The sequence below is a fragment of the Salmo salar genome, chromosome ssa14 (assembly GCF_905237065.1).
Source record: "Salmo salar chromosome ssa14, Ssal_v3.1, whole genome shotgun sequence".
Taxonomy (NCBI): Eukaryota; Metazoa; Chordata; class Actinopteri; order Salmoniformes; family Salmonidae; genus Salmo; species Salmo salar.
The window spans coordinates 85,259,205-85,279,181 of NC_059455.1; the positions used below are offsets into that span (position 1 = coordinate 85,259,205).

A 19,977-nucleotide genomic window follows, 5' to 3' on the forward strand; every position below is an offset into this window, starting at 1 on the left:
CGATACTGGTATTGTCCCAGCCCGTAGTTGTTATGTTTTATAATTGAGACTGGATAGTTTTCCCTTTATGGCCTAGCCCTAGCAGTTGAACAGTAACGTGATGGTGAAATGTCTACCCATCTGATAAACAGGCCTTCTCTGTGTTCTGGGGATGCATGCTGTTTTCTGGACATAAGCTGTGTTAGTTTTATGTGGAGCAAATTCATTTGACTCTTTCATGCATTGCATTGCATTGCAAACATGCACGCTTCCCTTTCCTGGCTTGCCATTTGAGAACTCTTCTGTGCATTACATTAAAAGCATGATCCAAATACAATTCATTAATCTCCCATTCTTTCCGGTAGCATTAAGGATGAGAAAGATGGGGCGATTGCTAATAGGTTCCTGGATATTTCTGCTGTGGAGTCGTTCTTTGTGATGGGATTGAATCGGGTCCAGACATTACTGAATCTCTATAGCAGCCATGGAAATAACTGCTCAAACCACTTCAACTTTTTATGAGTCCATTCTTTCACTGTCAGAGAAATCCAAAGAGTAGAGGGAGGAGAAAGTACAGGCCTTGTTACACAGTAGGCTTGGTTGGGATAGGCTCATCTGTCCCACGTTGTCTCCATTCTTTTACAATCAGTGAACACCAAAGAATGGATACCACTGGAGAAAGTACATGATTTGTTACATAGTAGGCTGTTTTGTCCAATATCACCTCCACTGAGTCCTTTACAATCAGGAACCACCAAAGCTAGTTTACTACTATGTTACAAGGCCTGTAGTTTCCCCCCCCTGTCTGACTCCTATTGTCTCCATCCCTTGACTATCAGAGTACATAAAATAATGGAGGGGGAGAAAGTACAGGGAACTTTTCTCCCCCATATTGTCTAGTTATCTCTGTCTGCCTTCAGAGCACTGTACATGTCCTAGAGAGTAGGGGGAGGGCTCTGCAGCTTTACCTGGCTAGGATTGCTGCTGACACTGCAACATCCTGTTATAACCCTACTCTGCTGGATTGGCAGTCAGGCTGCTGTGGAGTGAGCTCATTGGCTGCCTTCTAGAATGTTGCGTTTCCAGGTGTTCTGACTGAGGCGATATTATCTAGTTTTAGAACTTGGCTCAAACTCTTGGTTTCCGTATTGAGAATTATTTGGTGAAATTAGAATATGGACATTTGGGCTAGTTAAACTAGCATTGCATCACTCAAGCCTAAATATTTGCAGATAGATATTTATCATTTGAGCGACCCGAGACATCAGAGACATGAAACATCCTGCTGTTTCCAGTGCATGGTGTAGCCTAGTTCATCATTCAGTGTGGTAACCCCCTGCCACATACTGTACACACCCCTTTGTACATCAAAGAAAACACAAGTCCCCACTCCAATTATATTAGGCATCTTGCTCTCCCTAGCCGTTGAGCAGCATTGCTGACTTCTATATCTAAACCTAAGCCCCGACACTTTGTAGTTGTCTGTTGTTCAATCATGCACACAGTTTGTTGTTCATAGGTTTGTCCAGTTATTGTGGTTGTGTGTGTGTGACTGCACGGAGCAGAGCGATGGCGAGGCTCCCCCTCCCTTAATTCTCCTAATGAATGAGGCATATGCTTGTCTACCACCCAAATGGCACCATTTTGTTCCTGGGTCAAAAGTAGTGCACTACATAGGGAATAAGGTGCCATTTGGGACACACAATATCAGCAGGAGCGAGGGATAGTGGTCGTGTCTTTATCCACCATGTGGAGGCTCCTTAGATTTCAATTTCTCATCTTAACCTTTGACTGCAGCACTGTTGAGTTCAACATTATTTTCTTCTTAATTGCTTGTGAATTGATTAGGACTATGTTTTGAGCGATTAGTGCTTTTTGAGGTCTGTTTCGGTTAAATTATTACAAAATAATACATTTTCCATTTTCGTTTAAATTATACATCTTTTTTTTACATTAGATGCATTATGAAATAATAACATTCAAATTATTTTTGAGCTTTTTAATTCAAATTCCAAAGTCAAAAATAGTGAACATTCAATTGCCAAAATATTGAAAATATTGCATTGTGACTGTCTGGTCCTCATTGGGTAGACATCAATAGGAAATTACTATGAAGTAATAAAATATTACTTCGTTTTTAGTCTATGACTTGATTCTTTTTCATTCCTTAGTCTTCTCATGTCTGCTCAGGCAGTAGCAGCCAGACAATGTTATCTCTGCTCCCCATACTGTCTTTAGTCATCCTATTTAGCTAGGCTAGTCTGCCTAAGCATGCTGCAGCGCTGACAATTTTACTAGTTTTCAAATTAGATTTTCATGGCACAGACGTGTAATTTTCCTTTCACTGTCAGGCCCCTGGAAGTGACTAAGCATTTTCTTACAATATTACCTAATCAGTTTTGTTACATGGGTTTGGTCAATCACAACATGGGTGCCTCAGAGGGGTTCTTGATCAATGTTTCTGATATTAGCTACAAGCAATGTTGTGTGCTCCCCTCTGGGCTATTTCCTAGAGCTGGTTTACAGGTAAATATACAGTGCCATCAGAAAGTATTAAAACCCCTTGACGTTTTCCACATTTTGTTGTTGCAAAGTGGGATTAAAATGGGTAGAATTGTCATTTTTTTGTCAACGATCTACACAAAATACTCTGTCAAAGTGGAAGAAATGTAACATATGTAAAAAAAAAAAAATAATCTCTGTGTGTGTGTGTGTATGTATATATCACACACACACACACACACAGTTGAAGTCGGAAGTTTACATACACTTAGGTTTGGAGTCATTAAAACTCGTTTTTCAACCACTCCACAAATTTCTTGTTAACAAATTTAGTTTTGGCAAGTCAGTAAGGACATCTACTTTGTGCATGACACAAGTAATTTTTCCAAGAATTGTTTACAGACAGATTATTTCACTTATAATTCCCTGTATCACAATTCCAGTGGGTCAGAAGTTCACATACACTAAGTTGACTGTGCCTTTTAGACAGCTTGGAAAATTCCATAAAATGATGTCAAGGCTTTAGAAGCTTCTGATAGGCTAATTGACATCATTTGAGTCAATTGGAGGTGTACCTGGGGATGTATTTCAAGGCCGACCTTCAAACTCAGTGTCTCTTTGCTTGACATCATGGGAACATCAAAATAAATCAGTCAAGACGTGTGTGTGTGTGTGTGTGTGTGTGTGTGTGTGTGTGTGTATTTTATTTATTTATTTATTTATTATTTTCAAAATTCTTCAAGCTCTGTCAAATTGGTTGTTGAATCATTTTCAGGTCTTGCCATAGATTTTCAAGCAGATTTAAGTAAAAACTCAGGGACACTCTCTGTCTTGGTAAGCAACTCCAGTGTAGATTTGGCCTTCTGTTTTAGGTTATTGTCCTGCTTAAAGGTGAATTCATCTCCTATTGTCTGGTGAAAGCAGACTGAACCAGGTTTTTCTCTAGAATTTTGCCAATACTTAGCTCCATTCCGTTTCTTTTTTAATCTGGAAAAACTCCCCAGTCCTTAACAATTGCAATCATACCCCTAACATGATGCAGCCACCACTATGCTTGAAAATATGGAGAGTGGTGCTCAGTAATGTGCTGTGTTGGATTTGTTCAAACATAACACAATGTATTCAGGACAAAAAGTGAATTGCTTTGCCACATTTTGAGTATTACTTTAGTGCCTTGATGCAAACAGAATGCATGTTTTTGAATATCTGTATTCTGTACAGGCTTCCTTCTTTTCACTTTGTCAATTAGATTAGTATTGTGGAGTAACTACAATGTTGTTGATCGATCCTCAGTTTTCTCCTATCACAGCCATTAAACTGTTTTAAAGTCACCATTGACCTCATGGTGAAATCCGTGAGCGGTTTCCTTCCTCTCTGGCTGCGGAGTTTGAAGGACGCCTGTATGTTTGTAGTGACTGAGTGTATTGATACACCATCCAAAGTGTAATTAATAACTTCATCATGCTCAAAGGGATATTCAATGTCTGCTTTTTTTACCCATCTACCAATCGGTTCCCTTCTTTGCGATTAATTGTAAAACCAGATGCTGTAGTGATGTGATCTGCCCCTCTGCTTTCCCTTGCTTATCCGATTGAGTGTGAGAGAGACAGGATTAGTGTGTGTGTGTGGTGTTGACTGTACAAGCCAAGGGGAACTTGTTGTGCAGAAGCTACCGTCTAAGGGATACAAAGGCTAAGTTATACAACCAGAAGTGTCTCCACAAATCACTCGATAAACCTGCCATACAGTTGTATGTGTTTTTTAAGGTGGTTGGCCCTGACCACCTGCATTTTAAATGTGTATTAAAGGAGGACAATAGAATGGAGTGAGCTTGAGATGGCTGAGGGACCCTGTAGAGTGAAGGAAGGGGGCATGTGTGTCAAACACAAGGCCCCCTGGACACATCTCTATCTGGCCCGCGCAATTATTTGTGTTGTCAACTCATTTTTTTCCACTTCCATATAGCCTGTGCGGCACTACAAGCCACAGCAATGCACTGCCAACGTGCTGTACACCAAACGGCAGTGCATTGCCACACACACACCCTTTCTCCCAGACCCAGCCACACGCGAGCCAACCAGTGTGCAGTATCATATCATCACTAATGGCACTGACTGAATCTTCTACAGAACCAAAAGTTTAAACTTGTAGGCTAAATGTCCACACCAAGTTTCTGTTCCAAGGAGTCATTGCCGTAGCCAACAGAAAATGTCTTCTTGGTGGTCATGAAGTTATATGGGCTCCCAAGTGGCACAGCGGTCTAAGGCACTCCATCACTAAGGTCCCTGGTTTGAATCCAAGCTCTATCACATCCGGCTGTGATTGGGAATCCCATAGGACGGCGCACAATTGGCCCAGCGTCGTCCAGGTTTGGCCGGGGTAGGCCGTCATTGTAAATAAGAATTTGTTCTTAACTGACTTGCCTAGTTAAATAAAAAAATAAGATAAAGGATTCACATACTGGTATAAATTACTACTAAAGGACCATAGGACACACAAGCAAGTATAAATTAGTCGACAGTTGAGTCATCTACTTTATGCAATTACAGCCTGATGCACTGGCATCGTGAATTCAACCTCAATTGCGCCGCTATCATGTGTCTTGTTTACCTTGCACAGCGGATGGAAAGTGTACAGACACATGCCACAGTCCTTGGTAGGCTAATAAATGTTGCAGTCTGGCTTCGGTTTTTAAAGCTTGACAATGAATAACCAAAAAACTAAACTTGCAACATAGGACAAACATGTCGGCCTGTTACAGCAACATTTAAGCAATATCCTAGGCTGGCTAATAAACTGCAATACATTTTGAGAACGCCATACAGCAATACTGCATTCAACCGCACTGGTGATCCATGCAGTGCAAAAAAATGAAAAACATTTTTTAAGTTGAAATGTTTAACAACCTATAGCTACATTTTTTTTGGTTTATTAAATGCTTTTTGATTAGGGTGACAGCATATTATTCACATCTGAAAGCATAGCAGCAAAGGCTGAACAGATATTATTTATTCCTTTTGTTTTAATATGTTAATGCTATATACAGCATCCCATGTACGTAAGTGGAATTATAAAGGGCCATCTTTTTTTCAAATAAAACAATGGCCAGTTATAGGCATGGGTTTTTGGGTGTAAAAACTGTCTGGCCTGTGAATTCCTTTTTTTTTTTTTTAATATGGCCCTTGTACTGATTGAGTTTGACACTCCTGCAGTAAGGCAAGTGTTTCAAGGGTGAGTCCCTTTTTTCCTATATAGTGCACTTCTATGGGCCCAGGTCAAAAGTAGTGCACTATGTAGGGATTAGGGTGCAATTTGGGACTCAGCCCAGGTCTCCTACCGAAGCGGATTAATAATGCATTCAATTACCAAGACACCACCTGCCTGGGTCCATTGAGACGCTGTGCTCTGGTGAAGGAAAGCTTTTAGGGGAAAGCACTGTACCGTTTCCTGAAAAGTCTGAAGGACTGTGTGGATGGTCCGTCTTTCCCCATCTAGGTATTTTTGTGAAACATGTCAGGTCCTATTCAGTCAACTGGTAACTGGGTCTACAAGATGTTTGCAAAACAAACTTTTTTTGTGTATTTTTCCATTAAGCTTTGTAGGCTAACATCAAATGTATTTATATAGCCCTTCGCACATCAGCTGATATCTCAAAGTGCTGTACAGAAACCCAGCCTAAAACCCCAAACAGCAAGCAATGCATGTGAAAGAAGCACGGTGGCTAGGAAAAACTCCCTAGGAAAAACTCCCTAGAAAGGCCAAAAACCTAGGAAGAAACCTAGAGAGGAACCAGGCTATGAGGGGTGGCCAGTCCTCTTCTGGCTGGGCCGGGTGGATATTATAACAGAACATGGTCAAGATGTTAAAATGTTCATAAATGACCAGCATGGTGAAATAATAATAATCATAGTAGTTGTCGAGGGTGCAACAAGCACGTCCGGTGAACAGGTCAGGGTTCCATAGCCGCAGGCAGAACAGTTGAAACTGGAGCAGCAGCACGGCCAGGTGGACTGGGGACAGCAAGGAGTCATCATGCCAGGTAGTCCTGAGGCATGGTCCTAGGGCTCAGGTCCTCCGAGAGAAAGAAAGAAAGAGAGAATTAGAGAGAGCATATTTAAATGCACACAGGACACCGGATAAGACAAGAGAAATACTCCAGATGTAATAGACTGACCCTAGCACCCCGACACATAAACTACTGCAGCATAAATACTGGAGGCTGAGACAGGAGGGATCAGAAGACACTGTAGCCCCATCCGATGATACCCCCGGACAGGGCCAAACAGGAAGGATATAACCCCACCCACTTTGCCAAAGCACAGCCCCCACACCGCTAGAGGGATGTCTCCAACCACCAACTTACCGTCCTAAGACAAGGCCGAGTATAGCCCACAAAGATCTCCGCCACGGCACAACCCAAGGGGGGGGCGCCAACCCAGACAGGAAGACCACGTCAGTGACTCAACCCACTCAAGTGACGCACCCCTCCCATGGACGGCATGGAAGAACACCAGTAAGCCAGTGACTCAGCCCCTGTAATAGGGTTAGAGGCAGAGAATCCCAGTGGAGAGAGGGGAACCGGCAAGGCAGAGACAGCAAGGGCGGTTCGTTGCTCCAGCCTTTCCGTTCACCTTCACACTCCTGGGCCAGACTATACTTAATCATAGGACCTACTGAAGAGATAAGTCTTCAGTAAAGACTTAAAGGTTGAGACTGAGTCTGCATCTCTCACATGGGTAGGCAGACCATTCCATAAAAATGGAGCTCTATAGGAGAAATCCCTACCTCCAGCCGTTTGCTTAGAAATTCTAGGGACAATTAGGAGGCCTGCGTCTTGTGACCGTAGCGTACGTGTAGGTATGTACGGCAGGACCAAATCGGAAAGATAGGTAGGAGCAAGCCCATGTAATGCTTTGTAGGTTAGCAGTAAAACCTTGAAATCAGCCCTTGCCTTAACAGGAAGCCAGTGTAGGGAGGCTAGCACTGGAGTAATATGATCAAATTTTTGGGTTCTAGTCAGGATTCTAGCAGCCGTATTTAGCACTAACTGAAGTTTGTTTAGTGCTTTATCCGGGTAGCCGGAAAGTAGAGTATTGCAGTAGTCCAGCCTAGAAGTAACAAAAGCATGGATTAATTTTTCTGCAGCATTTTTGGACAGAAAGTTTCTGATTTTTGCAATGTTACGTAGATGGAAAAAAGCTGTCCTTGAAGCAGTCTTGATATGTTCTTCAAAAGAGAGATCAGGGTCCAGAGTAACGCCGAGGTCCTTCACAGTTTTATTTGAGACGACTGTACAACCATCCAGATTAATTGTCAGATTCAACAGAAGATCTCTTTGTTTCTTGGGACCTAGAACAAGCATCTCTGTTTTGTCCGAGTTTAAAAGTAGAAAGTTTGCAGCCATCCACTTCTTTATGTCTGAAACACAGGCTTCTAGCGAGGGCAGTTTTGGGGCTTCACCATGTTTCATTGAAATGTACAGCTGTGTGTCGTCCGCATAGCAGTGAAATTTAACATTGTTTTCGAATGACATCCCCAAGAGGTAAAATATATAGTGAAAACAATAGTGGTCCTAAAACGGAACCTTGAGGAACACCGAAATGTACAATTGATTTGTCAGAGGACAAACCATTCACATTTACATTTACATTTAACCTCTTACATCTAGACGTTCCGCTAGCGGAACACCTGCTCCAATATCCAATGATGGGCGTGGCGCGAAATACAAACTCCTCTAAAATCCGAAAACTTCCATCTTTCAAACATATGACTATTTCACAGCATTTTAAAGACAAGACTCTCCTTTAAATAACCACACTGTCCGATTTCAAAAAGGCTTTACAGCAAAAGCAAAACATTAGATTATGTCAGCAGAGTACCAAGCCAGAAATAATCAGACACCCATTTTTCAAGCTAGCATATAATGTCACCAAAACCCAGAAGACAGCTAAATGCAGCACTCACCTTTGATGATCTTCATCAGATGACAACCCTAGGACATTATGTTATACAATACATGCATGTTTTGTTCAATCAAGTTCATATTTATATCAAAAACCAGCTTTTTACATTTGCATGTGACGTTCAGAACTAGCATACCCCCCGCAAACTTCTGGGGAATTCGCTAACATTTTACTAAATTACTCACGATAAACGTTCACAAAAAGCATAACAATTATTTTAAGAATTATAGATACAGACCTCCTCTATGCACTCGATATGTCCGATTTTAAAATAGCTTTTTGGTGAAAGCACATTTTGCAATATTCTAAGTACATAGCCCAGGCATCACGGGCTAGCTATTTAGACACCCGGCAAGTTTAGCACTCACCATAATCATATTTACTATTATAAAAGTTTGATTACCTTTTGTTGTCTTCGTCAGAATGCACTCCCAGGACTGCTACTTCAATAACAAATGTTGGTTTGGTCCAAAATAATCCATCGTTATATCCGAATAGCGGCGTTTTGTTCGTGCGTTCCAGACACTATCCGAAATGGTAAAGAAGGGTCGCGCGCATGGTGCAATTCGTGACAAAAAATTCTAAATATTCCATTACCGTACTTCGAAGCATGTCAACCGCTGTTTAAAATCAATTTTTACGCCATTTTTCCGTAGAAAAGCGATAATATTCCGACAGGGAATCTCCTTTTCGGCAAACAGAGGAAAAAATCACAAAGGCGGGGGCGGTCGGGTCACGCGCCTAAGCCCAGAGTCCCTTGATCGGCCACTTGAGAAAGGCGATAATGTGTTTCAGCCTGGGGCTGGGATGACGACATTCTGTTTTTTTCCCGGGCTCTGAGCGCCTATGGACGACGTAGGAAGTGTCACGTTAGAGCAGAGATCCTTAGTAAAAGATAGAGATGGGAAAGAAGTTCAAGAAATGGTCAGACAGGCCACTTCCTGTAAAGGAATCTCTCAGGTTTTGACCTGCCATTTGAGTTCTGTTATACTCACAGACACCATTCAAACAGTTTTAGAAACTTTAGGGTGTTTTCTATCCATATGTAATAAGTATATGCATATTCTAGTTACTGGGTAGGAGTGGTAACCAGATTAAATCGGGTATGTTTTTTATCCAGCCGTGTCAATACTGCCCCCTAGCCCTAACAGGTTAAGCTTGAAAGGGCTGGTTACTGTGACAGCATGGAATTCAAATGAGGAGATAGACAGATGGGTCAGGGGAGAAAGAGAGAATGTCCACTTGGGAGAGATGAGGATTCCAGTGCCACCACCCCGCTGGCCAGATGCTCTCGGGGTATGTGAGAACACGTGGGCAGACGAGGAGAGAGCAGTAGGAGTAGCAGTGTTATCTGTGGTAATCCATGTTTCCATCAGTGCCAAGAAGTCGAGGTGCTGGAGGGTAGCATAGGCTGAGATGAACTCTGCCTTGTTGGCTGCAGACCGGCAGTTCCAGAGGCTGCCGGAGACCTGGAACTCCACGTGGGTCGTGCGCGCTGGGACCACCAGGTTAGAGTGGCAGCGGCCACGCGGTGTGAAGCGTTTGTGTGGCCTGTGCAGAAGGGAGAGAACAGGGATAGACAGACACATAGTTGACAGGCTACAGAAGAGGCTACGCTAATGCAAAGGAGATTGGAATGTCAAGTGGCCTACACTTCTCGAATGTTCAGAAAGTTAAGCTTACGTTGCAAAAATGTTATTGACTAAAATGACGAAGATGATACAGTACTGCTGGCTGGTGAAGTAGGCTAGCTAGCAGTGGCTGCGTTGTTGACTTTGTTTGAACGTGTAGCTGGCTAGGTAACCTATTTTCATCGCGGGGGACGAAAATAGCTGGCTAGCTAACCTCGATAATTACTCCAAACTACACAATTATCTTAATACTATGACAGCAAGTCAACTATAGCTACACTACACTAGTCAAGTCGTTCCATTGTAATGTATTAGTTTCTACAGTGCTGCTAGTCAGTAAAGGTTGGCTAGCTAGCAGTGGGTTTGATGATGACTAGGTGTGTTGACTAAGTCTGAAGTCTGGACAACAGAGTTGTCTTCCCGATATCTTTCTGATATCTTTCAGACAGATAAGATCTAAACCAGGCCAGAACTTGTCCATGTAGATCAATTTTGGTTTCCAATCTCTCCAAAAGTATGTGGTGGTCGATGGTATCAAAAGCAGCACTAAGATCTAGGAGCACGAGGACAGATGCAGAGCCTCGGTCTGACGTCATTAAAAGGTCATTTACCACCTTCACAAGTGCAGTCTCAGTGCTATGATGGGGTCTAAAACCAGACTGAAGCGTTTCGTATACATTGTTTGTCTTCAGGAAGGCAGTGAGTTGCTGCGCAACAGCTTTTTCTAAAATTTTTGAGAGGAATGGAAGATTCGATATAGGCCGATAGTTTTTTATAATTTCTGGGTCAAGATTCGGCTTTTTCAAGAGAGGCTTTATTACTGCCACTTTTAGTGAGCTTGGTACACATCCGGTGGATAGAGAGCCGTTTATTATGTTCAACATAGGAGGGCCGAGCACAGGAAGCAGCTCTTTCAGTAGTTTAGTTGGAATAGGGTCCAGTATGCAGCTTGAGGGTTTAGAGGCCATGATTATTTTCATCATTGTGTCAAGAGATATAGTACTAAAACACTTTATCTCCCTTGATCCTAGGTCCTGGCAAAGTTGTGCAGACTCAGGACAATGGAGCTTTGGAGGAATACGCAGATTTAAAGAGGAGTCCGTAATTTGCTTTCTAATGATCATGATCTTTTCCTCAAAGAAGTTCATAAATGTATTACTGCTGAAGTGAAAGCCATCCTCCATTTGCGAATGCTGTTTTTTAGTTAGCTCTGCGACAGTATCAAAAATACATTTTGGATTGTTCTTATTTTCCTCAATTAAGTTGGAAAAATAGGATGCTCGAGCAGCAGTGAGGGCTCTTCGATACTGCACGGTACTTTCCAAGCTAGTCGGAAGACTTCCAGTTTGGTGTGGCGCCATTTCCGTTCCAATTTTCTGGAAGCTTGCTTCAGAGCTCGTGTATTTTCTGTATACCAGGGAGCTAGCTTCTTATGACAGATGTTTTTAGGGGTGCAACTGCATCTAGGGTATTGCGCAAGGTTAAATTGAGTTCCTCGGTTAGGTGGTTAACTGATTTTTGTCCTCTGACGTCCTTGGGTAGGCAGAGGGAGTCTGGAAGGGCATCAAGGAATCTTTGGGTTGTCTGAGAATTTACAGCACAACTTTTAATGCTCCTTGGTTGGGGTCTGAGCAGATTATTTGTTGCAATTGCAAACGCAATAAAATGGTGGTCCGATAATCCAGGATTATGAGGAAAAACATTAAGATCCACAACATTTATTCCATGGGACAAAACTAGGTCCAGAGTATGATTGTGGCAGTGAGTAGGTCCAGAGACATGTTGGACAAAACCCACTGAGTCGATGATGGCTCCGAAAGCCTTTTGGAATGGGTCTGTGGACTTTTCCATGTGGATGTTAAAGTCACCAAAAATTAGAATATTATCTGCTATGACTACAAGATCCGATAGGTATTCAGGGAACTCAGTGAGGAACACTGCATATGGCCCAGGAGGCCTGTAAACAGTAGGCTGCATAGAGTAGGCTGCATAGATTTCATGACTAGAAGCTCAAAAGACGAAAACGTCATTGTTTTTTTTTTTGTAAATTTAAATTTGCTATCATAAATGTTAGCAACACCTCCGCCTTTGCCGGATGCACGGGGGGTATGGTCACTAGTGTAACCAGGGGGTGAGGCCTCATTTAACACAGTAAATTCATCAGGCTTAAGCCATGTTTCAGTCAGGCCAATCACATCAAGATTATGATCAGTGATTAGTTCATTGACTATAACTGCCTTGGAAGTGAGGGATCTAACATTAAGTAACCCAATTTTGAGATGTGAGGTATCACAATCTCTTTCAATAATGGCAGGAATGGAGGAGGTCTTTATACTAGTGAGATTGCTAAAGCGAACACCGCCATCTTTAATTTTGCCCAACCTAGATCGAGGCACAGACACTGTCTCAATGGGGAAAGCTGAGCTGACTACACTGACTGTGCTAGTGGCAGGCTGGCTAACAGCCTGCTGCCTGGCCTGCACCCTATCTCATTGTGGAGCTAGTTGTGGAGCAGTTGAACTTTTCTTTATGTTTTGCCCCATAGCCTAAACACTGTTTTGGTTAAATAGCATACTGGCTGGTGCAAAATTCTATGTCCAGCAGTGGAGGCTGGTAGGAGGATGGGCTCATTGGAATGGAACAAATGGAACGCTATCAAACAGATCATACATATGGAAACCACATGTTTGACTCCGCTCCATGAATTCCATTCCAGCCATTACAATGAGCCTGTCCTCCTCTTGCTCCGCCCACCAGCCTCCACTGAAGCCCAGTTTGACCTGGTGGTGGTATAACTGCAGTGGGGGAAAAGCACAACAAAACATCATGACAGTGACAGGGCACAAAGTGTTCTCTCCAGTGAGAGTGTATTATTTGGATTAGGCCTAGACGTGAACAAAGTGGTCTGTCATTCTACATCCTTCCATTTCAGTTTACTATTGTCAGGACAAGTGGATCCTAACCTAACAATCCAGATTCACCTAGCCTATTCAAGAACAGCCAGTCGTTGGACAGTGTTTAATTTGGCTTGATTCAACTCGTGTCATCAATGCCTCCTCTCTCGCCCTTCCTCCTGTATGTTGCAGAGAGCAGACTGACTGAGCAGCTTAGCAGTGTTGATGGAGGATATGTGACTCTTTGTGAAAAGTGTCTGGGTGTTGTCAGGAAGAATCACTGGGCTGCTGCCTGGGCCTTTTGCCTGCCAGCTTCCTCAGTGTTCTCATCACCTTTGTAATCAGGCAGATTCAGTGTTTGAATCTTTGCCATTGTGGCAAAGACCGTGCTAAGACTATCATTACTTTTCACGGTGCCTCCTTTTAGAGGGAGGGAGTAAAACAAGCAAGGTGAAGAAAAATACTTCCTCATATTATTGACTTAAGATGTGTCTGTTGAACTTTAATGCTGAAGTTGTCGAACATCATTAGCCTAAGTTTACTATGTTTCACCATTTCCCTTACCCAGCCTCACTTTCCAGAAAACTCCAGCTTGTCATGTTATCTCAAATGCAAAGTCCCACCCAACAGTGGTCAGTTCTTGTGAATGCCATACAGGTTTCTTTTCATGTTTCTTTGTTTCTTTGTTTCCTTGTTGCTCAGGCCGCTAGTGAGAGAAACAGACCATGTCTCAGGACAAGAACAGCTACCCCGGGGTCATGGGGGAGAACAACCCCCTCCACAACAACGTGTACGGACCGCCCCAGCCCGGGTTCGGGATAGCCCCTCCCAACTACACCCCGGCTCCTGTGCAAGCTCCATACCCCGGCCAGCCTGCAGCCTATGGCCAGCCTACACCATACGATCAACCTGCACCCTATGGTCAACCTGCACCCTATGGTCAGCCCGGGTTTCCTCAGGGAGGCCCCGGGTTTGGACAGGGACCCTACCCTCAGATGCCCTATCCCCAGGGCCCCTACCCCACAGTGCCCTACCAGCAACCTGCACAGCCAGGGTTCCCTGGTGACCCCAACAGTGAGTAGACAGTAGTGGACATATAGCTGTGCTTGAGACATTTCACATGATTTATGTTTGGAAGAGAAGTCATATGGTGTCATGGCAAATCTAGGAAAAGGTTGCTCTCTAGACACTCTTTCTGGTTCTTCTGGGTTTACCTACATTCTATGCTTTAATGGCTATAAGATTGCAAAACTGTCCCAAGACCTGGGCTAACATGCACATTATTTCTACACTTAAATGTTTTGTAACACATCATTAATCCAAGTGGGCCAAACGCAATGTGCTCAGTTACAGTTAAATGAATTCTGTTACCAGTCTTCACTCCTGCTTATGTCAGTTTTCCATTTGAAAGGCAGGTTTGGAAATTCTTAAGGTCACTGTTTGGTTTTCCACTTAGATGGATGTATAATTACCCTGAGAAATTGCTGCCTGTGTCTTTCACTGTCCATCATCAACCTAGTGTGCTGAAGAAGCACACAGATCATCCTCCTGAGGTTAAACTGTCTCACTGACTGATCAACAACTATATAGAACTAACCCTGTTAATGACCCGTGTCAAAACAACACATACAATAGTCTCACAATCTACAAGCATTTGATTGCCAATAGTCTCACCCCTGTAGTGATTAAACCCATGGTTGCTATTTGGTCCTTATTGTTATTGTTGTTGTTGTCTGGGGTTTTCAGCTTCCGCGGGTGACGGTTACCATGGGGACGTGCCGCCATCTTACTACGACAACGAGGAGTTTACCAACTCTGGCTTTGAGGACAAGAGCATCCGACAGGCGTTTATCAGAAAGGTGAGACAGGAGAGAAGAGGGGACGGGACTGCATGAATGAGAACAGAATAACATGCTGTCAGTTGAGAGAATGGAGCTGATTGAATGGTTTGGTTTCAATCAGATCCTAGTTATTCAGATGTAAAAGCTTTTAGCTAAATCTGGTGCAAAAATGTAAATAAATAAATGGTGCAACGCATCACTTCTCACTTTTGAGAGGTACTGTATGTTTTTGCGGTACATTGTCCCTGTCCAAATAAACTTCATGAATAATACAATGATCTGCTATTCTTTTCATGCCTTTGACTATTATTCAAAATAAAGAAATTCCCTAACAAATCTAACCAGCAATGTTTCAACTTTAATTTCAATAGCCAATGTTGACTGACACTTTGTCATAGTTATTGAAAATCTTTCTTGAGACAGTCCTATAACATCTGTCTGTCCAACTTTCTCCACCTCCTCCTAGGTGTTCCTGGTGCTGACCGTTCAGCTTATGGTCACCTTCTCCTTCGTGGCCGTCTTTACCTTTGTGGACGATGCCAAATTGTTTGTGCGGCGTAACCCCTGGACGTACTACGTGTCCTACGCCATCTTCTTTGTGTCTCTCATCACCCTCAGCTGCTGTGGAGAGTTCCGGCGCAAACACCCCTGGAACCTGATAGCATTGGTACAGCCCCACCCTGACTCTGGCTGCATGCTAAATGGAACCCTATTCCCTATGTAGTGTTCTATTTTAAAAGTAGTGCACTATGTAGGGAATAGGGTGCTAGTAGTGCACTACATAGGGAATAGTGTGCCATTTGGGACGTAGACTCTTTCTTTTAACCTCTAATAGATGCATTGTCTAATGTATCAACCCTATGTATCTGTTAATGTTTCAGGTCTTGGTTTGGGACAATGTTGCTGGAATTGGGTAGATATTGATATTAGAGTAGAGTTGCAAATATAAGATAGATATTGTCACGTTTTATAAAACCGTGAGAAATCAACAAAGCGATGAAACACAGATTAGATTGATTAAAGGTGCACTATGCAGAAAGCACTCTGCCATTTCCTGGTTGCTAAAATTCTAATAGTTTGCCTAATTTCAGTTTCTATATGGAAGAAAATAAGCAAATATAGTGTAGAGATTCATTGTACCATCTGAACCGCTTTGACATGTATTTTCCATAACCCAAAATATTGTATTTTCAGCAGTTTGAAGCTGGTGTACAAAACCGAAAACTAAACTTAAAAACTGGAAGCATAGAAATAGTGTACATAGAACAGATCTACCACTTCATAGACTTGCTTTCAATGAGAAATACAGATCTATAACTCACATTTGTAAGTGAATTTTGTCTGGTCGCCCAAAAAGTTACATATTGTGGCTTTAAATACAATTGATGACCTGATTTGTCTCTATATATTAGTTATATAACATTCTGAGAGGGATGTGTTGTGTTTGTAATACTGACGTTGTCTGCCCGCAGTCCATCCTGACCCTGAGTTTGTCCTACATGGTGGGGATGATCGCCAGCTTCTACGACACGGAGACTGTCATCATGGCTGTGGGCATCACCGCTGTGGTCTGCTTCACCGTGGTCCTCTTCTCACTACAGGTCAGTAGTGCACACAGGCATGACTGCGTATATACACACACACACACACACACACACACACACACTCCATCCTCAACTCCCACCTTGCTGTCAGTGTCACACTTACGGTTTTGCAAACCATGATATTATGGAGTCTTTTTCTGCCTCCATGGCCTTTGTTTCAGTTTCACTATTACGAGCACTTACTATTACATACTGTCACTATTACATACTGTCACTATTACTATCACATACTGTTACTGTCACTATCACTATTACATACTGTCACTATTACTATCACATACTGTTACTGTCACTATTACTATCACATACTGTTACTGTCACTATCACTATTACATACTGTCACTATCACTATTACATACTGTCACTATTACTATCACATACTGTTACTGTCACTATCACTATTACATACTGTCACTATTACATACTGTCACTATTACTATCACATACTGTTACTGTCACTATCACTATTACATACTGTCACTATTACTATCACATACTGTTACTGTCACTATTACTATCACATACTGTCACTATCACATACTGTCACTATTACTATCACATACTGTTACTGTCACTATCACTATTACATACTGTCACTATTACTATTACATACTGTCACTAGTATTATCACATACTATTACTGTCACTATTACATACTGTCACTATTACTATCACATACTATTACTGTCACTATTACATACTGTCACTATTACTATCACATACTGTTACTGTCACTATTACATACTGTCACTATTACTATCACATACTGTTACTGTCACTATTACATACTGTTACTATTACATACTATTACTGTCACTTACTATTACATACTGTAACTTACTATCACATACTATTACTGTCACTATTACATACTGTCACTATTACTATCACATACTATTACTGTCACTATTACTATCACAAACTATTACTGTCACTTACTATTACTGTCACTATTACATACTGTAACTTACTATCACATACTATTACTGTCACTATGACATACTGTCACTACTATCACGTACTATTAATTGTCACTATTACTATCACAAACTATTAGTGTCACTTACTATTGCTATCACTGACTTACTGTCACTATTACATACTGTAACATACTATTACTATCACATACTATTACTGTCACTATTACTATTACTGCCACTATTACTGTCACTATTACATACTGTAACATACTATTACTATCACATACTATTACTGTCACTATTACATACTGTCACTATTCTATCACATACTATTACTGTCACTATTACATACTGTCACTATTACTATCACTTACTATCATGTACTATTACTGCCACTATTACTGTCACTATTACATACTGTCACTTACTATCACATACTATTACTATCACCCACTATTACTGTCACTATTACATACTGTAACATACTGTCACTATTACATACTGTAACATACTATTACTATCACTTATTGTCAATATTACTGAGACGATTACATACTGTCACTATTACTATCACAAACTAATACTATGACGTACTATTACTGTCACTATTACATACTGTAACATACTGTCACTATTACATACTGTCACTATTACTATCACGAACTATTACTGTCACTATTACTATCACATACTATTACTATCACATACTATTACTGCCACTATTACGCCACTATTACATACTGTCACTATCACGTACTATTACTGCCACTATTACTGTCACTATTACATACTGTCACTATTACTATCACATACTATTACTGTCACTATCACTATTACATACTGTCACTATTACATACTGTCACTATTACTATCACATACTATTACTATCACGTACTATTACTGTCACTATTACATACTGTCACTAGTACTATCACGTACTATTACTGCCACTATTGCATACTGTCACTATTACTATCACATACTATTACTATCACATACTATTACTGCCACTATTACATACTGTCACTATCACGTACTATTACTGCCACTATTACTGTCACTATTACATACTGTCACTATTACTATCACATACTATTACTGTCACTGTCACTATTACATACTGTCACTATTACTATCACATACTATTACTATCACGTACTATTACTGTCACTATTACATACTGTCACTAGTACTATCACGTACTATTACTGTCACTATTACATACTGTCACTATTACTATCACATACTGTTACTATCACATACTATTACTGCCACTATTACATACTGTCACTATTACGTACTCATTACTGCCACTATTACTGTCACTATTACATACTGTCACTATTACTATCACATACTATTACTGTCACTGTCACTATTACATACTGTCACTATTATTATCACGTACTATTACTATCACGTACTATTACTGTCACTATTACATACTGTCACTATTACTGTCACGTACTATCACTGTCACTATTACATACTGTCACTATTACTATCACATACTGTTACTGTCACTATTACATACTGTAACATACTGCCACTATTACTGTCACTATTACATACTGTCACTATTACATACTGTCACTATTACATACTGTAACATACTGCCACTATTACTGTCACTTTACATACTGTCACTATTACTGTCACATACTATTACTATCACTATTACATACTGTCACTATTATTATCACGTACTATTACTGTCACTATTACATACTGTCACTATTACATACTGTCACTATTACTGTCACATACTATCACTATTACATACTGTCACTATTACACACTGTCACATACTATTACTGTCACTATTACATACTGTCACTATTACTATCACATACTATTACTGTCACAATTACATACTGTCACTATTACATACTGTCACTATTACTATCACATACTATTACTCTCACTATTACATACTGTCACAATTACTATCACATACTATTACTGTCACTATCACTTACTATCGCTATTACATAATGTCACTATCACTGTTACATACTGTCACTATTACTATCACATACTATGGCATAGCCTTGAGAATTGAGGAATGTTTGGGGGCTTTAACCTCAACTCCCTCTTGGGACAATAACAATCCTTGACAATCCCTCATTTCTCTGTTTTCTCCCCTAATCCAGAGCAAGTATGACTTCACTTCCTGCCGCGGCGTTCTGTTCGTGTGTTTGATCGTCCTGCTGCTCTTCTCCATCCTCTGCATCTTCATCCGCCACAGGATCCTCCACATCGTCTACGCCTCCCTGGGAGCCCTGCTCTTCACCTGCGTAAGTAGAGGAACTCGCCTGCATTTTAATGATGTATTGCATTTATATGGCACTTTTCAGGGCTTCATGTTTTAAGGGGGGCACTCGCCTCATCCACGCCACTGTGTGACCTGTGAAAGTGTACTAAGTAAACGTGGCATGGTTGACTATCAGGACAAATTTTAGTATAAAGGGTGTGTTGTTTACTAGGGATGTCTGTCATTATAATCAATGTTATCGTGCATATGGGATGGTTGCTAAATGACAGGGTTGTGGCAGGGCCATACCAAGGATGTGTATATAGACCATGTCTTCAACACAGCGCTGCCTTTCTTGTGTGTATGTAAGTCATTGGGCTATACCCATT

At 41.3% G+C, this 19,977-nt stretch overlaps 1 protein-coding gene across 2 annotated transcripts in view; it reads left to right on the forward strand.

The window, feature by feature from the left end:
• The window catches only part of LOC106570485 (protein lifeguard 1), a 43,797-nt gene that overhangs the window by 2,972 nt on the left and 20,848 nt on the right, over positions 1 to 19,977 (forward strand). Inside the window, exons 2-7 of one of the 2 annotated variants that reach the window (XM_045694899.1) lie at positions 11,107 to 11,172; positions 13,672 to 14,043; positions 14,716 to 14,828; positions 15,277 to 15,477; positions 16,283 to 16,411; positions 19,488 to 19,631. In XM_045694899.1, the coding sequence (XP_045550855.1) occupies positions 13,695 to 14,043; positions 14,716 to 14,828; positions 15,277 to 15,477; positions 16,283 to 16,411; positions 19,488 to 19,631 (936 nt within the window). In that variant the 5' untranslated portion in view covers positions 11,107 to 11,172; positions 13,672 to 13,694. The remainder of the gene's footprint in view (positions 1 to 11,106; positions 11,173 to 13,671; positions 14,044 to 14,715; positions 14,829 to 15,276; positions 15,478 to 16,282; positions 16,412 to 19,487; positions 19,632 to 19,977) is intronic. The other variant, XM_014142886.2, reaches the window with a different exon arrangement.